At 40.2% G+C, this 23972-nt stretch overlaps 1 protein-coding gene across 8 annotated transcripts in view; it reads right to left on the bottom strand.

The window, feature by feature from the left end:
* Nucleotides 1-397: 397 nt before the first annotated feature.
* The window catches only part of spag9b (sperm associated antigen 9b), a 78918-nt gene continuing 55343 nt past the window's right edge, over nucleotides 398-23972 (bottom strand). For 4 of the 8 annotated variants that reach the window (XM_047378102.1, XM_047378106.1, XM_047378108.1 and 1 more), the window contains 20 exons: nucleotides 20209-20361; nucleotides 20066-20123; nucleotides 19855-19985; nucleotides 15799-15855; nucleotides 12368-12547; nucleotides 10667-10796; nucleotides 10439-10528; nucleotides 9560-9721; nucleotides 9275-9446; nucleotides 8995-9186; nucleotides 8754-8910; nucleotides 6478-6606; nucleotides 6306-6386; nucleotides 6155-6222; nucleotides 5924-6072; nucleotides 5658-5829; nucleotides 5456-5569; nucleotides 4986-5165; nucleotides 3781-3912; nucleotides 398-3699 (listed from right to left, as the gene is read on the bottom strand). In XM_047378102.1, the coding sequence (XP_047234058.1) occupies nucleotides 3581-3699; nucleotides 3781-3912; nucleotides 4986-5165; nucleotides 5456-5569; nucleotides 5658-5829; nucleotides 5924-6072; nucleotides 6155-6222; nucleotides 6306-6386; nucleotides 6478-6606; nucleotides 8754-8910; nucleotides 8995-9186; nucleotides 9275-9446; nucleotides 9560-9721; nucleotides 10439-10528; nucleotides 10667-10796; nucleotides 12368-12547; nucleotides 15799-15855; nucleotides 19855-19985; nucleotides 20066-20123; nucleotides 20209-20361 (2626 nt within the window). In that variant the 3' untranslated portion in view covers nucleotides 398-3580. Of the gene's footprint in view, nucleotides 3700-3780; nucleotides 3913-4985; nucleotides 5166-5455; nucleotides 5570-5657; nucleotides 5830-5923; nucleotides 6073-6154; nucleotides 6223-6305; nucleotides 6387-6477; nucleotides 6607-8753; nucleotides 8911-8994; nucleotides 9187-9274; nucleotides 9447-9559; nucleotides 9722-10438; nucleotides 10529-10666; nucleotides 10797-12367; nucleotides 12550-15797; nucleotides 15856-19854; nucleotides 19986-20065; nucleotides 20124-20208; nucleotides 20362-23972 lie in introns of all 8 variants that reach the window. The other 4 variants (XM_047378107.1, XM_047378110.1, XM_047378103.1 and 1 more) reach the window with 3 other exon arrangements.

Genomic DNA, 23972 nt, shown 5'->3' with positions numbered 1-23972 from the left:
GAGCTTGTGCTATTTTGGTAACTTATACATACATACCACAAAAGAGTTGAAGCTGTTGTTAAAGCAAAAGGTGGTTCTACAAATTACTGGCTGTGGGAAGGATGTATAAAAATGCATGCGACATATACCAATTTTTGTTTTGCTAAAATTAATAAAAACGTGTCTAATTATGAGTTAATTTGTGATTCTTTAGAGCATAAAACAGAAGGAAGTTTATGTTTGATATGTGACAAAATGTAAACAGGTTCAAGGGACATTAAATCTTTTGCAAGGCACTGTAGAATACCCTGAGTGGATGGTCTTTAAACTTACCCAATCTCATGTTATCTAATCCTTTACCTTGGAGCTAAAATGCATTAACATTAATAGACAAAAAAAGACAAGATGCTACCAAGGCTGTTAGCCACAATAGTTGCTTTAATTGACTGTTAAAAATTAGTAAGGCTAGAGATGCTGCAGAAGTTTAAGATAAAATGTTTATTGCAGATTTGGGAAAAACTGAGCTCCTGCCAGAGTTAACTACAAGCTGACTGCAGGGATGACAGATATGTGGAAAGGGTCTGCAAAGGTGTCCTATATGGTGCTGCAATGAGATTGGGGTGCCCAGTCATTGCGTAGAAGTTCAACTTTTGAGAAAGAAACTGACTGCAATAGGACAGATGAGGCGTTTTAAACTCCTAATTTACTTGTTGCACCACAGAGACATGGTGCATAGCTGAGGAAACTCCTCATTCCAACGGTCAATAAAATCCAAGCCATCTTGAAGTTTCATACATATATAATAATATAAATTCAATGTACAAAGATACATTCGATTGTAAAGGCTCATTCATCAAAAATAAATACTGAAATGGCTAAACTGAAATAATATTTATATATATCTTCTCTCCTGGAGAGAAGACACAAATATACACATTTGCATGAAGAAGACAGGCTTTCTGAAACAAAATACAGTGTACAAAACAAAAAGCATGAGTGCAGTGTTAACACAGAACAGAAAGTCTTAAATTCACCAAATACAACCTTTTAACTGCACTCACAGTGGACAGAGTGAAAAAGATAAATAAAATAAAAACATTTAATAAAAAGATCAAATTTGTCATCGAGAGGAGGCATCTGAATTAATAAAAAGGTTTGGTAAAAAGGGAGCAGGTCAGCACTGAGAAACCAAACAGGTTAATGTTTGGTTTCTCATCTGGGAAAAGGACAACTAGCCAGGGCTGGTCCATAACCCTCCGGAAGGACCCTTACTTCAACATCCAACTCTAACAGCTTTCTCCCATTCACGACTTGCACCCCTTGAAAATATTTCCATTTACAAATAGGAAAGATAAAAATATATATCTCTATCTGAAGTTATCCACACACTTGGATTTCTGTTAAAAAAAACCTGACTCTGTGTTTCAAACATGCTGCTGCTAAAGACGCTGCGTTAGGTGAGGCCTTATTACTGTGTGAACTTATAGCTAAGTATCAGTCTTCAACCTTTGGTAGCAAACAGTATTCTTTAGAGAAAAATAGGAGAACTCCGTCACACATAAAAGACTGTCCAAACTGATATCTAAGGCATCTCTTCAAGTGTCTGCTGAGCGGAGCTGATGTGCAGATGGAGAGCAGAGAACAGACAAGATGATGCAACGACACACTAAAAATAAATCTCTGCTCTATGAGATAAGGGAAAACATTAAATAATGTCATGGAGGTAAAACTGGGGTAAACAGAACCGTCATTTTACAGTTGCAGACTGATGTCATCAATGTAGGGTGTCATGAGAAGAACAGCAAGCAGGACGTTTTGTAAGTCAGTATGTCATCTGCAAACAATGAAACCTATTTATTGCATTTAGTATTTAGTTATTGCAGGTCTTCCCAACTTCTAAGAGAACATTCACACTTTTCAGTGAAGCAGCCAAGAACTTTTCTCTAAAAGACATAAGAGCTTAACATGGAACCCTTCAACATAGAATGAAAACCAAATATGCACTGCCTGCAAGGGACATGCATGATTAATCTGATGATTTCTACCAAGGTTCTGGTAAGATAAGTGGATTTTAACCTGGAAAAGGAAACAGCTGCTGTGATACTTTAACATGACTGATTTCCCAGCTCTCTGCTTTACCTTTTTTTACTTTTAGAATACTACAATAGTATGTTCTGCTTACCCTAGTTTTTAAAAAACATAAGTAGAATGGGTTCTGTTGTACAGCTTCAGTTTGTACCTCAGTTGGAAAGCCTCTATTTTTTGAAAAATAAATTACATGTAAGGTTTTTATACATTTTTCTCCCAAAAAATTCCATTCATTGATATCTGCAATGGATTTAAAATCTCTGGCCTGCTGAAGGCACTTCAACGAAGGTGTCTCTTTATTTTCAGGGACTATAAACATCTGTTTCTTCTAACGTGCTTCCTTTCAAACAGCCAAATTCTATATGTTCTTAACCATCTTGTCGAAATACATAAAGTTTTACCACTGGGGCTCTTATGATTAGGAAATGACTACAAAATAAAAAAAACAATTAAAAAGCTGTTTATTCATGAGGACGTCTGTTAAATCAAGATGTATATTTCAATCCAAGTTTGAGATCAGAGTCTTGATCTAAGCTTATTTAAACTGGCCAGTATCTGAATATCTTACAAAAGGGTTTGTGCATGTTCGGGTTCCAAATCTGCATAAGCCCATGCACCTTATCTGTTTTTTTCTTTTTTAGATTGATGTTTCTCACCCCTCACAATGACCTTGACAGTGGAAGAGAGACTGTAATGGCTACTGCATCTTCCTGTTAGTCTGTGTTATGCAAGCTGCTCTGCACTGTGCTCAGATATCTAAAGCTGGTCTGGAAAAACTGTGTAGTAAGCAGTTGAAACACCAACCGTTAAATTGTATGACAAAACATCTACAGATCCTTACTGGGGACAAAAAACCGAAAGTAGCTTTTAATGTTTTATTTATTTGCGTTATTTTTTGGTCAATTGGATAAGGATCTGTGCTGTTAATTCAGGCACAAACTGGGCTAATTTAAATACTTGCATGAATAAAATTCCCCTTGAACGTTTGCAAAAGACGTGACTATGTGGCATGTCGCACTGGATTCTAACTGAACAATGATTCAACTGCTCAGTTTTCAAAGACGTTCCTCAAACAAAAACATAAAACCAAATTTGATACAGAAAAAGAATCCCACATGATTGACTCGGTACGTCTTACATTCTTAGAGGACAGCACAGGAAGTTGTAGATTTTTTTCTACCTCTGAACAGCTGATGTAACATTAGTTGTGTCCCAAGTGAGCACAAGCAGAAAGCCTGCAAATATCTGCCTTACCTCCAGTAAAATTAAAATACATGAGGCAATAAAACATAATGCTTCAAATTCATAACATAAAAATATGACAAAGCAATTCCATGCAGTCAAGGTTAACAGAAATATGCTCGCAGAGCAGTTTTTGCTTATTTTGCTTCTATTGTTCAGGACTGATGGAGCAAAACATAAGTGCTGATTAATCTTGTGCCTTTAACAACTCCTCTGTTTCTGTGGTCTGAAAAAAGGCAAATCAGGTCTCAAGAGGCCAGCCGGCTTGAGTTCAGTCTTCACTGACCATGACCTGCCAGACGATGAGGTGGCTGCGCTCGGCTTTAGTCAGGAAGGGCTGCAGTTTTACGGTGGGGTTCACTGCTTCGTCTGCTTCCCCGTCCTCATCACCTGTAGACACAGAGACATGTTCGCGTCATCCTTCTACATCACAGATTACACTTCTGTTTACGCTACAGCACAAAATCTCACCCATTCTAAAGTCAATGTAGCCTTCTCCTCCACTCATCACCAACATGGACTTGATTCCTTCCTGAGTTGAACTATCAGTGGACTTGTCTCCTGCCATCTCACTTCCACTGGATGTTGACAGATCTGCATGACCTGAGAGCAAAAACAAAATAAAAACCAAAACCTCCAGACCAGTAATTGAAAACGTTTTTTTAGTTTGATGTAATAGTTTCTTTATCTCATTATCTTGAGATGACAAGATCTCCAGCTTGATTTGCTGTGATCAGATTTCAGCATCTTGAGATGAGATCTAAATGTCATCCTTTCGAGATAATAGTGTCATTTTATCATTACCTCAGGATAATGTCTTAGTCTCATTTTGTGATGATGAAATGTTACCGTGTGTTTGTTATGATGATTACATCATCTCGTTAAGACAACAACGATATTTTGTCTTAAAAAGTTTTCTGTCATATTTGCAATGAGAGCTTCATCATCCCAACATCTTGAGATAATGAGATCTTGAGCTTTTTCACCTGAGAACAGTTTTAAAATCATTTTACATCAATATAAAGAGACCTAAGGCTTGTTTTGTCTTCACTACCATTTAATTATCTTGTTATATCAACATAACAAGAGGCCAAACTTTAGTTGTAATCACAGTTTTATCAGCTGAACATCTTGAGATATTAAGATCTAAAACTTGCTTTGTTGTGATTTTCCTTTATCTTGAAGAAGGATTTCCCTCGTTTTCTTCTAATGATGGCTTTAATACATCAATAATATAAAATAATGTGAGTTTGGGATTGTTTAATTTTTCTCATTATTTTGATCTTGAAATCTTTGGCTTGTTTCTGTCTCAGTTTCATTATTCTGTAAAGTCAGTTTTCTTGAGATGACAGTTTCATTTACCATTATCTCAAGACTTAAAAGTTTCAAAGCAGCAGGTACACCCATTTTTAGATTTGATACATCAGTTAAGGACAGTCAGTCTGAAAATGAATTTAGCTTTTTGAGTCTTTTTTTAATTCAATTTTTATATTTAGGACAATGAAGCAAAAGAAGAATCTGGAAAGACAAATGTTTTCCATGTGCACTTTTCTGTTTTCATACCTATCCATTCTTTTCAAGAATGTAGGAGCCCTGAGTTCATTGTGGTTCAGACTAATCTGTATTAATCTGACAAACACCAACTTCCTGGAAAAAAGTAACTCATGTTGAATTACCTGGAACTGCAGTGAAGAACTGGACAGCATTCCTGTGACCATGGAAACTGAGTTGAGCATGAGCCATGGAGCAATAAGGGACGATTGTCCCGGCTGTCACCTTGTCCCCGCTGTCATCTCCATAGACGCGAACCACACCTCCAGGATTGTTCCCTGATGTCTTGGTTACACTGTTGGCTGCTAACAGAACAGTAAGAATGCAGAGAAGGGACACGTCACCATGTTCCCATAAATACACCTTTAAGAGGATGTTCATGGTCAACTTTCTTTAAACATCTGACTCTCTAAATAAAATCTATTTAACACATATATGTTTATTCCAACACAAAAAGACTTCACCTTTACATTGACATTTAATAACTAAAAGCAGTTACCTGGTGGACTTAAAGAAAATATAAATTACATCACAAGGTTTCAACTAGTATCCTGGTGTAAATTGTTAAACAGGAAGCTTCAGTTCCTGAACTTACTCTCTGTTAGAGGAACGGAGATGATGACTCCATTCCCAGTCCCAATCCACAAACGGTTACATGAAACCATTAGAGCCGTGATCCTAACAAACGAGAAGCCCAGCTTGCCCGTACCTGAAGGACAGTAAGACATTCTCTCAAACCCTTATTTTACTTTGAAACCCAAATCCAATTTGTAAAGTCTACTGTAGCATGAACTGACCAAGCATCTTGCTGACATAGGGTTCGATGTCGATGTCCTGCAGGTGCTGGTGGGTGTGTGCGTGGAACAGTCTAAGAGTAGAGTCCAGCTTGATGGACACCCAGATCCCGTCACCGTGCCAGGCCAGCTGACGGACCTGGCTGTCCTTACGAGGATGGGCATCAAAGGATTTCTACAAGAAAAACAAATAACAAGATTTAAGCAAAGCTGCTGATGTTACAGGCCATTTTAGATAGAATCACTGAGGTTGTACGTTTTTCCTTCACCTCTATCTTCATGGCTCTGGGATGCACCACATGGATCCTGTTCCTGTAACCACACCACACCCTGTCATGCACCACAGTCATGCAGCGGACGGAGTGGTGCTGTTTCCCTAAGTCCAGCAGATGGTAGTTGGTCAGGTCCCACTGCCCATCTGACAATGAAAAGTCAAAACACTTATTTGAACAAGTCTGCTGGACACTGCTGACAATTCAGAAGCACCAAAGTTCTCTCACCCGGTCCTCTGTGGAAAATGGCTAAGGTGCTATCAGACAGGCTGACCAGGACCCGTCCTTTCACATGTCTGAGGATGACGAGGGTTTAAATCAATAGACAGTGAGAGCAAAATAAAAAGCTACAGTAGCTGTTTGTCTTCAATGAACTTACACTATGCCGAGCGCAGGCTTCTTCAGCTTTATAGAATGGAGACACTTCTTCCAGTGTGCAACAGACGAGTGGACGTACACACTAGGATCAACAGTGTGGTTTATTAGCGAAACACAAACAAAAGACAGGTGCAGGGTGATAAGCAAAAGTAAGTCAATAAATAAAAACCTACCATCCATTCTGGGCCCCCAGCCACATGGTGGGCAGAACGCTGCTCATTTTCTGAGCTTCTTCTATCATCAGGTCCTGCTCCTCTGCGCTGGGGTTTGAACTTACGCCATCTTTCAGCAGATCACTCTCTCTGTTCAGAAGAGACGACCGGAAACACAGAGTACCACAGTTAGTTTTTCTCTGCCCTTGCATACGATCCTCATTTAATCTAAACAATATTGTCCAGATTAAGCATGAAGCTATTGCAGTCTACCAGGTACTGATGACAACTGTTCCTTATAGGACAGGGGTCTGCAACCTGTAGCTCCAGAGCCTCAAGGGGCTCTTTGTTCTTGAAAACTTTATCAAAATATTATAAAGAACCAACTAAACATTTTTGAATATAGATATGATAACACATGCATATTTCAGCAATTCTCTTTTTGGTTTTTCATGGAATATTTGCATTCAATTTCCACAACAGAATGACACTAAAAAAGTACCAGTCATATTTTTAGATCTATTTTTCCTGTCATTAGGTTGGAAACTACATACATTTTTTTACATCACATTTCAAGTATCAACATCCCATAGAAGAAAATGTTCTCCATCCTCTTTTTGCTAAATTTATTTTTTCTCTTTATTTTAAAACCCCAAAATAGAATTTAAATTGTAGCCCTTTTAACGACAAAAACTTATGCCTTAAAAAAGACTTAACTTTAGCTAAAAGACAGAGGCGATAAAAGCTCAACTTGATTACTGAATCAACTTGTTTGTTCAATTTGTTGAGTTATAATTACTTTAAGGGACAGCAGATAGATGGGGAAAAAACAGGGACCAAGAATTGAACCCTGTGGCACCCTACAGGACCAAAGAGCACTGATAAGATAGATAAGATAGACTTTATTGATCTCACAATGGACAAATTAACATATTACAGCAGCTTTTAGTAACACACAAGTAGAGTGCAGATAGAGGAAAATGGAAGACATTATTAATCATAATATATGTGAAAATATCTCTGTCAGATATCTCTGCTTAAACTATGCTTAAATGGTTTGCACTGAGCCACGGATTTCAACATGGTTGCTTAGGCAATGCAGAAGGACAGAATGATGGAGAGTATCAAAAGCAGCCATGAGGAAAGGAAGGCCAAATAAAACAAATACCTAAAATTAGCTAAAACCAAGGGGTCCAAGTGAGGCCTTTTAAGAAGAGGCCTTACAATAGCATGTTTGAAGACAAATGGCACAATTCCTAAACTAAGGAGTTAATAAAAGACAGGACAGTAGGACCAATGATATTAAAAACATCTTTACAACTCAGTAGGAAGAAAGTTAGTGGGGAAATTTATAGTTCACATGTGAAAAAGACACTGGTTCAAATACAGCTGAACCAGCAGGGACAGTAGACAGTACTACATTAACAGATGCCACTTTTTCAGTGAAAACGGAGAGAAACGTTTTGACTGAGTTTTGACTGAGGCATCAAGCAGAACAGTTGTAAACGGATTTAAAACAGCTAATCAAATATCACCAGGGCTAAGGCCGCTGTTAGTTGTGATGGTAGTCACCTCTGGTGCTGAGCAAGACTGTTTGTCAAAGAGACCAAAGATGCATGCAACCTGTCTTTTCTTCCAGTTGTTCAGCCTTTCAGCACTGTCACCTGAGTTCACATGTTCACAACTTTGGGTTTGGACTTAAACAGGAGCACCAAAGTCCACAATCTTACGACATGTGTTATAAAAAGAGAAAATAAAGTGGTTCGGGCATTATGAGGTAAAAGCAACAGTAAACTGTTCAGCAGTAGCAGGGAAGAGGATACGATGATGGCAACCCGCTACCAATGGTATACTGGCCGCAGACGGAGCCGTAAATTCAATATAGATGGGAAAATGATCTGAGATAGCAGTCTCAGAAATTTCACACCATGAAATGGACAGTCCATGGGATACAAGGACCAGAGTATGCATAGGTGATGGGTTGGTCCACGTACAGATTGTGTCAAATTAAAAGATGCCGAAAGCCTTAAAAACCCAGAGGTCAATGACTCAGTAGGACAACAAAGATGAATGTTAAAGTCCCCACAGATTAAAAGATGATCATATTTAGAAATAAAATCTGCAATAAAATTCTTGGATAAAATCCATATTGTACTTAGGTGGGCGGTGAACAACCACACATAGAACAGGATGTGTGAGCTCAGCCACAAACATCTGCAGTTCAAAAGAAGAATAATATAACAGATAACTAGTTAGAACTTAACTAGTATATTCGGGGATAACTGTCCTCATGTTACCTCTGAGAATAATTAGCCGGGGTCTCCCTTGTCTGCTGAGCTCCGAGTGGATCTGTAAAGACGGGTTCTGTGTAGACCCCTCTCAGGCTCTCACTGTGGTCAACAGGTCCTGCATTGGTCTCCATCGCCTCCATGGCTTCTTCTGTGGGTCTGGAGTCTGTGATGAAAATCAGTGGAAATGTACTGGGCTTACAGAATAAAAGAAGACAACCAGTGATCCTGATGGCTTCTTGCCGTTTACCTGGACTGTCTGCTGTCTGAGGAACAGCTGTTGCTCCCTCAGCTTCACAGCCCACCACTGTGATGCCTCCAAAAATGCTGTCACTACCTTCTGAGCTATTATTGGCTGTTGATGAGCCAGCATCTCCCACTGGTCCTACATCAGTGTTTGAGGATACTTCCTCTCCAGCAGGATAGTCAGTTTCTCTCGCGCCTTAACAGTAACAAGAAGTAGCAGTGAAATCATAGTGAGCTCCACTGTATTCAAAGCATGTAGGAGGCGTAGATTTGAATTCACTGACCGGGAACACTAGCGATGCAGAAGACATGCGAGTTACAAACAACGAAGCTCTCCAGGATGTTTCCGGGCTGGTTGGCATCAATAACAACAACATTAGAGTTGGACTGGGTGCTGGTGGAAATCCACACCAGAGAGGAAAACTCATCCCGGTGCCGCAACTCTTTCTGCTGCTCCTGCAAACAAAAACAGAGATAAAAAATAATCCATACTGGATTGGAACCACTTTCATACCACTGCCCTATGCACTGGGAGTGTTTGCTACCTTTAAACTGAAGTAATTGTATACCTTGAGTTCCTGATCCAATTTATCGATGCTACTCTGTGAGCCTCTCTCCTTTCTGGGGCTCTCTGCACTTGACACATCACTGTAAAACACACTGGCTCCCACTATTGAACCTCCATCTCTGGTTTTCCCACCAGACAGGTTTACACCTGCAGCACACCACAGCTGGAGTACGGACATAAAGCAGTGAAAAACAACAAAAAGCAGATTAATATTTCATGCATGCTACATGTCTTTTGTGGAGTTTAAAACAGATGTGAAATAACGAAAACCTCCCTGAATACACAAAAAATGGTGGTGGCAGCATCATGCTGTGGGGATGGCTACAAAAGACTTTAGATAAGGGTGGAGGCTCACCTTCTAGCAGGACAACAACCCCAAACATACAGCCAGAGCTACACTGGAACGGTTTAGCTTAGAGCATATTCATGTGTCAAAATGTGCTAGTCAAAGCACAGACATAAATCTAATCGAGTTCAGGGAATTTAATGGCAAGAGTTGGAAAATGCTGTTTACAGACGCTCAAGATATTGTGAAGAATGGGATAAAATGTAGTCACTAGATGTTCAGAGGTGTTAAAGACATACTCCAAAATTCTTTCACCTAAAATTGTAGCAAAAAAGTGCACAACAAACTATTGACAGACTTTACAAGAATTTTTAGTCTCATAGCAGTACTGTCTAAATCATTTTTGCCAAAATCAATCAATTATGCTATGAGGCTAATGATATTCATTTTGCTTAAGCCCAAAATTAGTCAGCCAGATAAAATGTGATAAAAAAAAATACAGGCAAATTTGTGCTTGTAACTTAAATAAATTTGATGAAGGTCAAATGGCTGTGAATACGTTTGTACAACATTGTAAGCAGAAGTAGGAGACACCTTCATAGTAGGATCTTTCTCATCCAGTGGCCTGAGGAAGACAGGAACAGGCAGATTCTTCATCTTGCCATCTGCTGGACCTCCATTAACCTGAAAAGTCGAACAACGAGCAGCACAGAAATAAGGCAAATGTTTCATGCAGCTTGCATTCAGCATACATAAACCAAATCTCGGCTCAGAGAGCACACAATGGATTTATATGAAATGTTATAGCAGCCATCTTCTTACTTTGTATTTCTTGGGCAGGCTCCAGCCGTACGCTTGTACTCTGCCATCCTCCTTCTGGACGTGAGCTTTGACCTGTTTATACTGAGCCCTCTTCTGCTCTCGCCTTGATACCGAACTCTCAGGTTTTGGTCTGTGGGACAGAACATCTCACTCACAGCTTGTTTTATTAACTTTTCCAATGAAGATCAAACAAAGTTAAACCTACTGTAAGAAAAATTTCTAAATCGTACACTCCCACAAACACTAGGATACACAAGGTCCATATTGCTGGTTTTTCTTTAGATTTAAAATTAAGTTCTTTTAAACCTCTTTGTTTTGGGCCGGTTTTTATGAAGCGGAAAACCTCACCCTGTGTATAATAAGAATATAAAACACTATTATGATTTTTTTTCTACTTTAGTATTTTGTTTTTCTTTAGTAAAACAAAGCGCAGCAGCCAAAACAGCTGTTTTTCCAAGCATGTTCCAAATAATAAAGTCTAGGGTTGTAATAGAGAATGTATTCATACATGGTATAGAGGTGAGTCTAAGAATACATTAGTAAAAAGTAAAATGTTTTTACTACTTTGTGTTTAGAAACACCATGACAAAAATAAAAAATATAAAACAAATCAGGAAATGACAATAGTACCAAAAGCTCCCCACATCAAACTGAATTGAATAGTCAGCTGTTTGCCTTTCCTCAGCAGTCTAAAAACACCTTTGATTTAGGTCATATTTGCATGCTTTACAATGCCTGGTGCTGGCTAGTAAACACTGTTAAACATACAACAGTAATTTAATAGACTTGAGATCCTTCTGGTGCTCTTACAATGTCATGTCAACTGAGTGACAGTGAACTTAAAGTTTTTCAGTTCTCTTACTTTGCATGAAAACTGAGGCCAAATTCACTGAAACTCTTCTGTTTCAAACGTTGAAGTGAGCAGCAGACAAATCCTGCCATGTTGCCTGAGCCTGCTACCTTAAAGCCTTCCTCTCCAGAAACGGAGATGTGCTTCTGTGTCATTTCTAATTAAAAAGAACTGGAATTGGCTTTTTTATTGTTATTATTTTTTGCTTTTGTAAAGAACACCCAGACACAGCGGCCCCAGAACCAAGTTAATTTATGGGAAAAGACCACTTTGGAGAATCGGGACACACTACGCACTCGAACCCATCAACGGATACGCACAACTGACACAAGGATGGAAGTGTTGAGTATTGGGATCGGGCCTATGTGTAGTATTAGAGCCCTGAAAACAAGCCATCCAAATATTTCATCCAAAGACATCAGCAAGATTTGTAGATATGGCTCAACGGTTAATATTTTAAGAAACATATGTTGAATAAATTAAATAATACCTGTTTTTGGACATTTCAACATCTAATTTCCTATGTATTGTAATGTAAAAACTAACTAACTAACTAAATAAATAAATATATGTAATATCTTCCTAAAACATTTGAACATAAAACATTTTTAGGTTATCCTTGAGTTCCTTGCATTAGAAAGTGTTCAGTTTGCTCTCAGACCCAGAACGGGCTCATTATCAACAACCAATTTCTTTGAACCATCTCTAATAATCTAACCATCAACCATCTGCTCCTCTGTTAGAAACCCGATGTGTTTCTCCAAACTGAGGGATTTTTCTTGGAAACATACTGAAGCTAACGTAACTCTGGGAAGACTACTTCTCCTGTATAGTTCTTCAGACAGACTTACTCCTCATTGAGGAAATCAAATGCTTTGCTCTTGTCACTGGGCAGCTGCTGCAAGGTACTGCTCTTCTTCTTGACAGATGGCTGAATCTGCGAGGTTGGCGCGTTGTACTTGACGTTCACTGGTGCCTCCCCCACCGGCTTCCTGGCTGCTCCGCCCGATGAGCTAAACAAACGGCTGAAACTGGAGGTGTAAGGGCGGGAAAGTAGGGAAGAGAGAAAAGGAAAAAGAGAGGGAGGAAGCACACAGAGACAAACGTATAGCAGGGTGGACACAAGCAGTAGCTCCAGCAGTAAGATGGGGTTTAACATATATGGGAAAAAGAAATCCTTTTCCATGCCCATACACCATGCTAGCTGTTATTCAGGTATCTGCCATGTCAGTACAAAATCCCCAAAATATGCCCTGACTTTATAAAGCTGTCTTTCAAGTAGAAAACCTTTTAGAGCACCTGTTCTTTCAGAAAATTATAGAGCAGACAGAGCGGGTTAATAAAATGCAAACACTAGGAAGTTAGTAAACAACAGAGAGCAGAACAGCCCTGACCAGAAAATACTCTGTTCTAGAGATGCACCGAGAAATGGGCTGGTAATCGGAATCGGATGACTTTAGGCTTGATTGGTAACTAGCCGTCATAAACTCAAAAATCTGATCGGTGAAGGAACTACCAGGTCACCATGAGAACGACACTCTTGAGTGTAGATGATGTTACTAAAGGAAGTATCAGTAAGTTAGTTAAATGAAAGAAAATAAGAACCTATTTCATAAAGAAACTATTTTCCACAGCATGTTGAGGCATGTCTGTGGTTAATTCAGACTGGGAGAGAGCAAGAGAGAGCAAAGCTTTCAGAATTAACAGGAAGACCCAGCAGAGTATACAGGTCCTTCTCAAAAAATTAGCATATTGTGATAAAGTTCATTATTTTCCATAATGTCATGATGAAAATGTAACATTGATATATTTTAGATTCATTGCACACTAACTGAAATATTTCAGGTCTTTTATTGTCTTAATACGGATGATTTTGGCATACAGCTCAAGAAATTCCAAAATTCCTATCTCACAAAATTAGCATATCATTAAAAGGGTCTCTAAACGAGCTATGAACCTAATCATCTGAATCAACGAGTTAACTCTAAACACCTGCAAAAGATTCCTGAGGCCTTTAAAACTCCCAGCCTGGTTCATTACTCAAAACCCCAATCATGGGTAAGACTGCCGACCTGACTGCTGTCCAGAAGGCCACTATTGACACCCTCAAGCAAGAGGGTAAGACACAGAAAGAAATTTCTGAACGAATAGGCTGTTCCCAGAGTGCTGTATCAAGGCACCTCAGTGGGAAGTCTGTGGGAAGGAAAAAGTGTGGCAGAAAACGCTGCACAACGAGAAGAGGTGACCGGACCCTGAGGAAGATTGTGGAGAAGGGCCGATTCCAGACCTTGGGGGACCTGCGGAAGCAGTGGACTGAGTCTGGAGTAGAAACATCCAGAGCCACCGTGCACAGGTGTGTGCAGGAAATGGGCTACAGGTGCCACATTCCCCAGGTCAAGCCACGTTTGAACCAGAAACAGCGGCAGAAGCGCCTGACCTGGGCTACAGAGAAGCAGCACTGGACTGTTGCTCAGTGGTCCAAAGTACTTTTTTCGGATGAAAGCAAATTCTGCATGTCATTCAGAAATCAAGGTGCCAGAGTCTGGAGGAAGACTGGGGAGAAGGAAATGCCAAAATGCCAGAAGTCCAGTGTCAAGTACCCACAGTCAGTGATGGTCTGGGGTGCCGTGTCAGCTGCTGGTGTTGGTCCACTGTGTTTTATCAAGGGCAGGGTCAATGCAGCTAGCTATCAGGAGATTTTGGAGCACTTCATGCTTCCATCTGCTGAAAAGCTTTATGGAGATGAAGATTTCATTTTTCAGCACGACCTGGCACCTGCTCACAGTGCCAAAACCACTGGTAAATGGTTTACTGACCATGGTATCACTGTGCTCAATTGGCCTGCCAACTCTCCTGACCTGAACCCCATAGAGAATCTGTGGGATATTGTGAAGAGAACGTTGAGAGACTCAAGACCCAACACTCTGGATGAGCTAAAGGCCGCTATCGAAGCATCCTGGGCCTCCATAAGACCTCAGCAGTGCCACAGGCTGATTGCCTCCATGCCACGCCGCATTGAAGCAGTCATTTCTGCAAAAGGATTCCTGACCAAGTATTGAGTGCATAACTGTACATGATTATTTGAAGGTTGACGTTTTTTGTATTAAAAACACTTTTCTTTTATTGGTCGGATGAAATATGCTAATTTTGTGAGATAGGAATTTTGGGTTTTCATGAGCTGTATGCCAAAATCATCCGTATTAAGACAATAAAAGACCTGAAATATTTCAGTTAGTGTGCAATGAATCTAAAATATATGAATGTTAAATTTTCATCATGACATTATGGAAAATAATTAACTTTATCACAATATGCTAATATTTTGAGAAGGACCTATAGCTAAGTTGTTCTGATTCATCCTAGTTACGCTTTCAACCACTGTTACAAACATACTGAACTTGAAAATGTTCGCAGCCTTGTGGAAATCTCAGTTAAGTTAAGGACATTTCTCTAGGGAATACAAACAGAAGCTGCTGTTTTAGTTATACTAGCCTTGCTAATCATTAATACAAGCTAAAGCCAGTTTAAACTCCAGAGATTGGATTAGAAATTCTGATTAGTTTATCTCTATTACATGGGCAAGTAAAATTGTACTGCCTCACAGTTAGGATCCAATTGGATTGTATATAATTAGGATCTGAATGACTGAACTGTAATGGAATAAATCGCATTGGTTTTAAGTGAATGTGGACCCAAACGGTGCATCTCTACTCAGTTCCTTTTTACTCTACACTAAATACATCAAGTATTTAACTTTTTTATGTGGTAACCCTGATTTACTGACAAACAAAGAACATACACGTCCTTTTGTTTGCAAATATAAATAAGGTCTGTGAAGTCTGTTTATGAATTGTCACTATATTCCTGTATTCCTACTAATTTGAACAATTGTCCTCCCAACACACCTCCTGCACAGAGACATCACAACATCAGGCAGAATATAAAAGGGACACACAGAAACAGGGTAGAGACAGTGCATTAGTCAGATGTTGTCCCAAATAATATCCATCTTCAAACCAAACCAAACTCTTTCCTTAAAACTTAACAGAGGAGAGGTATATATAAATATCTCTGAGGGTTGACATCATGTGCAACACTTTCTGGCTTGCTCTCATCTGTTAAGAGTTTGTTATTAGAATGTGAATATCAGAAGCCACCCAGGATTTACCTACATCCTGAAGAAAACACCCAGTGAAAATACAATAGAAAGGTTACAAAGATATTCAAATCACAACGTAGGTGACATTTGAGGATCTCAAGTGAAAGGAAAAGAGGAGCTTACAACTGCCAAAGGCTGGATTTCTTCTTCTCTGGAAGAGCTGTATTCTCCTTTGAAGCACTGAAAGGATAAAAATAAATCTGAAGATGTTTCAATAATAAAGACAACACCTGAATCTCTACTTAAAACTTCCACAGGGAATCCCTTTCATTTTCTCTCTGTACAGTGTCTTGCAAAAGTATTCATAAAGCTTCAACTGTCCCACACTTTGTCATGCTACAACCATCAACTTCAACGTACAGTGCCTTGCGAAAGTACTTGGCCCCCTTGAACTGGTCAACCTCTTGCCACATTTCAGGCTTCAAACATAAAAATATAAAATTCTAATTTTTTGTGAAGAATCAACAACAAGTTGGACACAATCGTGAAGTGGAATGAAATTTATTGGATGAGTCAAACTTTTTTAACAAGTAAAAAACTGAAAAGTGGCGTGCAATATTATTCGGCCCCCTTGCGTTAATACTTTGTAGCTCCACCCTTTGCTGCAATTACAGCTGCAAGTTGCTTGGGGTTTGTCTCTATCAGTTTTGCACATCGAGAGACTGAAATTCTTGCCCATTCTTCCTTGCAAAACAGCTGGAGCTCAGTGAGGTTGGATGGAGAGCGTTCGTGAACAGCAGTCTTCAGCTCTTTCCACAGATTCTTGATTGGATTCAGGTCTGGACTTTGACTTGGCCATTCCAACACCTGGATATGTTTATCTGTGAACCATTCCATTGTAGATTTGGCTTTATGTTTTGGATCATTGTCTTGTTGGAAGATAAATCTCCGTCCCAGTCTCAGGTCTCTTGCAGACTCCAACAGGTTGTCTTCCAGAATGGTCCTGTATTTGGCCCCATCCATCTTCCCATCAATTTTGACCATCTTCCCTGTCCCTGCTGACAAAAAGCAGGCCCAAACCATAATGCTGCCACCACCATGTTTGACAGTGGGGATGGTGTGTTCAGAGTGATGAGCTGTATTGCTTTTACACCAAACATATCGTTTTGCATTGTGGCCAAACAGTTCTCCCACCTCAGCTGTAGATCTCTGCAGTTCATCCAGAGTGATCATGGGCCCCTTGGCTGCATCTCTGATCAGTCTTCTCCTTGTTCGAGATGAAAGTTTAGAGGGACGGCCGGGTCTTGGTAGATTTGCAGTGGTCTGATACTCCTTCCATTTCAATATGGTTGCTTGCACAGTGCTCCTTGGGATGTTTAAAGCTTGGGAAATCTTTTTGTATCCAAATCCAGCTTTAAACGTCTCCACAACAGTATCTTGGATCTGCCTGGTGTGTTTCTTGGTCTTCATGATGCTCTCTACGCTTTGAACAGAACCTTGAGACTATCACAGAGCAGGTGCATTTATACGGAGACTTGATTACACACAGGTGGATTCTATTTATCATCATCAGTTATTTAGGACAACATTGGATCATTCAGAGATCCTCACTGAACTTCTGGAGTGAGTTTGCTGCACTGAAAGTAAAGGGGCTGAATAATATTGCACTTTTTAGTTTTTTATTTGTTAAAAATGTTTGACTCATCCAATAAATTTCATTCCACTTCACGATTGTGTCCCACTTGTTGTTGATTCTTCACAAAAAATTTGAATTTTATCTTTATGTTTGAAGCCTGAAATGCGGCAAAAGGTTGAAAAGTTCAAGGGGCCCGAGAACTTTTGCAAGGCACTGTATATCATATTTTATTGGGAATCTACATAACAGACTGAAACAAAGTTAAGCCTAGTTGTAAAGTGGAACGAAAAGGATACTTGGATTTCAAATTTATTTTACAAATAAAGAACTGAAATGTGACAAGAAGAATGACATTGTTGAAAGGAGGCCATAAAAAGTCCTTCTAAAATTTTTAGGCTACAAACAAAACTCTTTGTGGATGAAAACTAACACACATCACCGCACAGCAACTTAAAAACTAATGGTGGTGGCAGCATCATGCTGTGGGGACAATCTTATTCTCCAAGAACAAGGAAATTGGTCAGAGTTGATGTGAGGATACATGGAGCTAAGAACAGGGTAATATTGGAGGACAACTAATTGGAGGCTGCAAAATACAGAAGTGGGGCCAAGAAATAAAGAACGACTCATATAGCCAAAAAAACAATGTAAAGGTTTATATCAAATAACAGGGAGTGGCACAGTCAAAGTGCAGACTTAAATCCAACCAAACCTCTGTAATAAGTGTTTACATATGCAATGCCGGTAGCGCCATTCCCCAGAGGAACAGCTGTTTTAACTGCAGCAAAAGTATTGAGTCGTGGAAGCTAAAAACAAATGCACAGCAAACCTTTCAGATTTCATAAAAACACTTTTTGCAGCCATCCATCCTTTTCCTTCCACCTCACAATTATGTCCACTTTAACATAAAGTACCAAAAATACACTGCTCAAAAAAATAAAGGGAACACTTGAACAACACAATATAACTCCAAGTAAATCAAACTTCTGTGAAATCAAACTGTCCACTTAGGAAGCAACACTGATTGACAATCAATTTCACAGCTGTTGTACAAATGGAAAGACAACAGGGGGAAATCTTTGGTGATTATCAAGAAACACTCAATAAAGGAGTGGTTCTGCAGGTGGGGACCACAGACCACTTCTCAGTACCTATGCTTTCTGACTGATGTTTTGGTCACTTTTGAATGTTGGTGGTGCTTTCACACTCGTGGTAGAATGAGACGGACTCTACAAACCTCACAAGTGGCTCAGGTACTGCAGCTCATCCAGGATGGCACATCAATGTGAGCTGTGGTAAGAAGGTTTGCTGTGTCTGTCAGCGTAGTGTCCAGAGCCTGGAGGCGCTACCAGGAGACAGGCCAGTAAACCAGGAGACGTGGAGGAGGCCGTAGGAGGGCAACAACCCAGCAGCAGGACTGCTACCTCCACCTTTGTGGAAGGAGGAACAGGAGGAGCACTGCCAGAGCCCTGCAAAATGACCTCCAGCAGGCCACAAATGTGCATGTGTCTGCACAAATGGTTAGAAACCGTCTCCATGAGGATGGTATGAGGGCCCGAAGTCCACAAATGGGGGTTGTGCTCACAGCCCAACACCGTGCAGGACGCTTGGCATTTGCCAGAGAACACCAGGATTGGAGCCCTGTGCTCTTCACAGATGAAAGCAGGTTCACACTGAACACATGTGACAGACGTGACAGAGTCTGGAGACACCGTGGAGAGCGATCTGCTGCCTGAAACATCCTTGCATGACCAGTTTGGCAGTGGGTCAGTAATGGTGTGGGGTGGCATTTCTTTCCATGTGCTCGCCAGAGGTATCCTGACTGCCATTAGGTACTGAGATGAGATCCTCAGACCCCTTGTGAGACCATATGCTGGTGCGGTTGGCCCTGGGTTCCTCCTAATGCAGGACGATGCTAGACCTCATGTGGCTGGAGTGTGTCAGCAGTTCCTGCAAGATGAAGACACTGACGCTATGGACTGGCCCGCCCGTTCCCCAGACCTGAATCCGATTGAGCACATCTGGGACATCATGTCTCGCTCCATCCACCAACGTCACGTTGCACCAGAGACTGTCCAGGAGTTGGCGGATGCTTTAGTCCGGGTCTGGGAGGAGATCCCTCAGGAGACCATCCGCCGTCTCATCAGGAGCATGACCAGGCGTTGTAGGGAGGTCATTCAGACACGTGGAGGCCACACACAATACTGAGCAAAGTTGGATCAGTCTGTAGTGTGTTTTTCCATTTTAATTTTGTGTGTGACTCCAAATCCAGGCCTCCGTTGGTTAATAAATTTGATATCCATTGATGATTTTTGTGTGATTTTGTTGTCAACACATTCAACTTTGTACAGATCAAAGTATTCAATGAGAATATTTCATTCAGATCTAGGGTGTGTTATTTGAGTGCTCCCTTTATTTTTTTGAGCAGTGTATATTGAAGTTTGTGGTTGCAACATTAAATGACAAAACATTTTAGGGGCATAAACATTTTGCAATGAAACTGTACCTACTGTGTATGTGGTAGTGATGCTCATTTGTCCCTCTGAGAACTTTGAACGAAACACAGGTAGTTTATCTGTTTTAAGGGCTTTTCTTTTTCTCACCGGATCATCTCTGTCCATCTGACAGCTTCCTGCAGCTCCATCAGCCTTTCTTTATACTGGTTCCTCTCCATCAGCACTCTGGCCATCTCCACTCTGGTGAAACGTTTCCTCTGGGCTGTGGGAACATCACTCTACAGGCACAATGTAATCATGAGACCAAATGGGAGACACATTTCAACTCATTCCATGATTTTTATTTACAGATGCTTACATCATCCTCATTTTCATTCTTGACCTTCTGTTTGGCCTCTTCCAGTTTGGCTTTGACTCTGCAACAGACAGTCCATCAGAGCTGATTATGTGATGACTGGTAAGCAACCAGAATTATTAACAAATCTTTTCTAACAAACATACTTCTTTAGCTCCTCTTCCAATTCTTTGTTCTTCTCCTCCAGTTTGGTCTTAGCATGAGTGACAGCGTCCAGTTCTCCTCGCAGAACCTCCTTCTCACAGGACAGTTCATCCACTTGAGCAATCAGATCATTCTTCACTACGTTCAGAGCGTTTCTGTGAACATATTCAGATGTGGGGTCAACATTAAACACAACGGGGGCAATGTGGTCTCAATAACGGAACAGGATGCATATTTATGCAGAAAATCGCGTAAACGCTGTTGTCTCATAAAAAGTAACGCTAAAAGGTCGGGACACATGCAAACCAGTCACTGGGTGTACATGATGCATGAGGCTGGCACATCTACAGCAGAAATCCGAGGGTTTGACTGGTGGAAGAAATGAGCATGTCCAAGAAAAACTTGGGCCCCTAAAAGGAGATAGTTGTAAAATATCTGTGCTTATACAGAAAGAACAAAGCCAAAAGGATAAGAAACAGTAATAAACAATCAAACAAAGCCATAAACTGTCAGGTACAACCAGACACAGAGTTAATATCAGCAACTAAGCCATTTAAACTGCTGTTATTGAACATTAGATCTCTGTCAGGAAAATTATTTTTAATCAGTGACTTCATTACTGACCACGATCTTGATGTTATGTTTTTAACAGAAATATGGTTACATGAATTTAATGAAGCTCCCATTCTGATAGAGGCGACGCCTCCGAACTACAATTTTCTTTGTGAGAGCAGATAGCAAAGAAAAGATGGAGGGGTGGCCACTTTGTTTAAAGATTTATTAGAGTGTAAAAAAATATTTCTGGGCAAATTTGACTCTTTTGAATATTTGGCTCTCCAGGTAAAGAGCCCGGTCCGACCATGTTCTTGAATATTTACAGGCCTCCTAAGTCCAAAACAAACTTTTTCAGTGATTTTAATGAGCTTTTATCTGTGATATGTGTTGATTATGACTGTTTAATTATTGTGGGAGACTTCAACATTCACATGGACAATCCTGAAGATAGAAGTGCAATAGATCTATGTGACACTCTTAGAAATGTTGGTTTGGCTCAACATGTTAAACAGCAAACGCACAAACAGGGACATATTTTGGACTTGATCATCACTAAGGGTTTAAACATTTCCAAGGTGTCTGTAATTGATGTTGCCCTATTTGACCACTTTTCTGTTATTTTTGAAAGCATCATCTGCAATGACTCAGTTTGCCAAAGAGACATGAGAAGAAAACGCATCTTTAAGGGCGGTGCTGCTGAAACCTTTAACCAGATTTACTCTTCTACCTCCACTTTGCCCTGTAACACTGTAGATGAGCTGGTAGATAACTTTCATTCTAAAATCTCGGACATCATTGATTCCATTGCTCCAATTAAAGTGAAAGTCATTTCTGGGAAGAAAATGTCTCAATGGAGAAGTGCTCCACCAGTCAGAAGTGAAAAAAAGGAGTGTCGAAAAGCTGAATGCAGGTGGAGAAAGTCTGAACTCCAGGTTCACTATATTATCTATAAAGAGAGACTATACAGAAATAACCTACAACTGAAAAATGCGAGAGAATCTTTCTTTCTGAGATCATCAGCAAAAACATTAACAATGCTCGTGCATTATTTACCACAGTTGACAGGCTAACAAACCCTCCTGTAACTGTAGCATCTGAACTCCACTCTACCAGGGCCTGCAATGAATTTGCTAACTTTTTCACTGGAAAAACCCAAAAGATCAGAGGAGCTGTCAGCACGTCCACATCAACTCCAGTACCAAAGTTGTCTCCAACTAGAACTGATTTTGACTAAATTTCCCATTTTAACCAAATAAACTACAAAAACTTAGAAGAAATCATACAGCAACTAAGCTCTTCTTCCTGCTGTCTCGATGTTTTACCCACAGCTTTCCTTAAGAAAGCTTTGCCAGTAGTAACATCTGATTGAACACAAATAATAAACTCGTCCCTTTTGTCAGGTGTTTTCCCCCAGGCCCTGAAAACAGCAATTATCAAACCTCTATTGAAAAAGAAGCTGCTACCACAAAACTACAGGCCTACATCAAACCTCCCCTTCATCAGTAAGATTATTGAAAAAGCTGTGTTTCAACATTAAAACAACTTCCTAACGACCAACCGCTTTGATGTCTTCCAGTCAGGCTTCCTGCTCACCACAGTACAGAGACTGCTCTTGTCAAGGTGTTCAATGACATCTGTATAAATGCAGACTGTGGAAGAACCACAGTGCTGGTATTATTGGACCTTAGTGCAGCATTCGACACTGTTGATCACTCCATTTTATTAGAGCACCTGGAAAACTGGCTCGGCCTTTCTGGTACAGCACTCAATTGGTTTAAATCCTACTTGAAGGACAGGGACTTTTTTGTGTCAGTAGGTAATTTTACATCAGAGACCACAACAATCACATGTGGTGTTCCCCAAGGATCCATCTTAGGGGCCCCTCTATTCTATATCTATATGCTCCCCCTAACTCAGATTTTAATAAACAACAACGTAAGTTGTCATTACTATGCAGACGACACACAGCTATACGTTACGAAGTCACCAGGTGACCATGAACCCATTCAAGCGCTGGGTAAATGCTTAGAAGAAATCAATGCATGGATGGGCCAAAATGTTCTTCAGCTGAATCAAAACAAAACTGAAGTAATAATCTTTGGACCAAAGGAAGAACGTTTAAAAGTTATCAGACAGCTTCAGTTAATACAGCTAGAAACCACCAGTCAGGCTTGAAACCTGGGTGTAGTGATGGACTCAGACCTGAACCTTCAGAGGCACATAAAGACAGTAACAAGGTCGGCCTTCTATCACCTGAAGAACATCTCCAGGATTAAAGGACTAATGTTTCAGCAGGACCTTGAAAAACTAATTCATGCGTTCATCTTTAGTAGAATTGATTACTGCAACGGTGTCTTCACAGGTCTGCCTAAAAAGTCGATCAGACAGCTGCAGTTGATCCAGAACGCTGCTGCCCGCCTCCTCACTAGAACTAAAAAAGTGGAGCACATCACCCCGGTTCTAAAGTCCCTACACTGGCTCCCTGTAGCTCAGAGAATAGACTTTAAAATACTTCTGTTAGTCTATAAATAACTGAATGCCTTAACACCAAAATACATCACAGACTTGTTGTCAGTGTATCAACCACCCAGACCTCTCAGGTCTTCTGGCTCAAATCTACTCTGCACACCCAGAACCAGAACCAAACATGGAGAAGCAGCTTTTAGTTCTTATGGTCCACTAATCTGGAATAAACTCCCAGAAAACTGTAAAAGCGCCGAAACCCTAAATTGCTTTAAATCAAGATTAAAAAAATTTGTTTAGAGCGGCCTTTGAATGTGTTATCTAAACATTATTAGTTAAGTTTTCAGTCCAATTTTCCTTTCATTTTCTTATCCATCATTCTATTTTCTCTTTTTTTTTTTACCTCTGTTGCTCGATTTTCTGTATCATTGTAATGTTTTTCCTTATGTACAGTGCCTTGTTGCTGAAAAGCGCTATATAAATAAGCTTGACTTCATTGACTTGGCAGCACAAGTGAAGCTACACTGTTTGCAGACCTTTGCTGAGGCATCCTACAGTCACACTGGGTGAAGGTCACCAGACAGGCTTCCTAGATTTACTGGCCATCATGAGTAGTACTTGAGTTCAACAGGATTTACATTTCTGGTTTGCATGAGAGGCAGGAACAATGCAAATACTTGCCATGTGAGGTGTTCAGATGTCCCAGTGGCTCAATGTGGAAAGCAATGTGTTGTTGAGGATTTGGTTG

The sequence above is a fragment of the Girardinichthys multiradiatus genome, chromosome 10, assembly GCF_021462225.1.
Source record: "Girardinichthys multiradiatus isolate DD_20200921_A chromosome 10, DD_fGirMul_XY1, whole genome shotgun sequence".
NCBI classification, from domain to species: Eukaryota; Metazoa; Chordata; class Actinopteri; order Cyprinodontiformes; family Goodeidae; genus Girardinichthys; species Girardinichthys multiradiatus.
The sequence above is the reverse complement of the archived record's forward strand: the minus strand, read 5'-3'. Positions and strand labels throughout refer to the sequence as shown.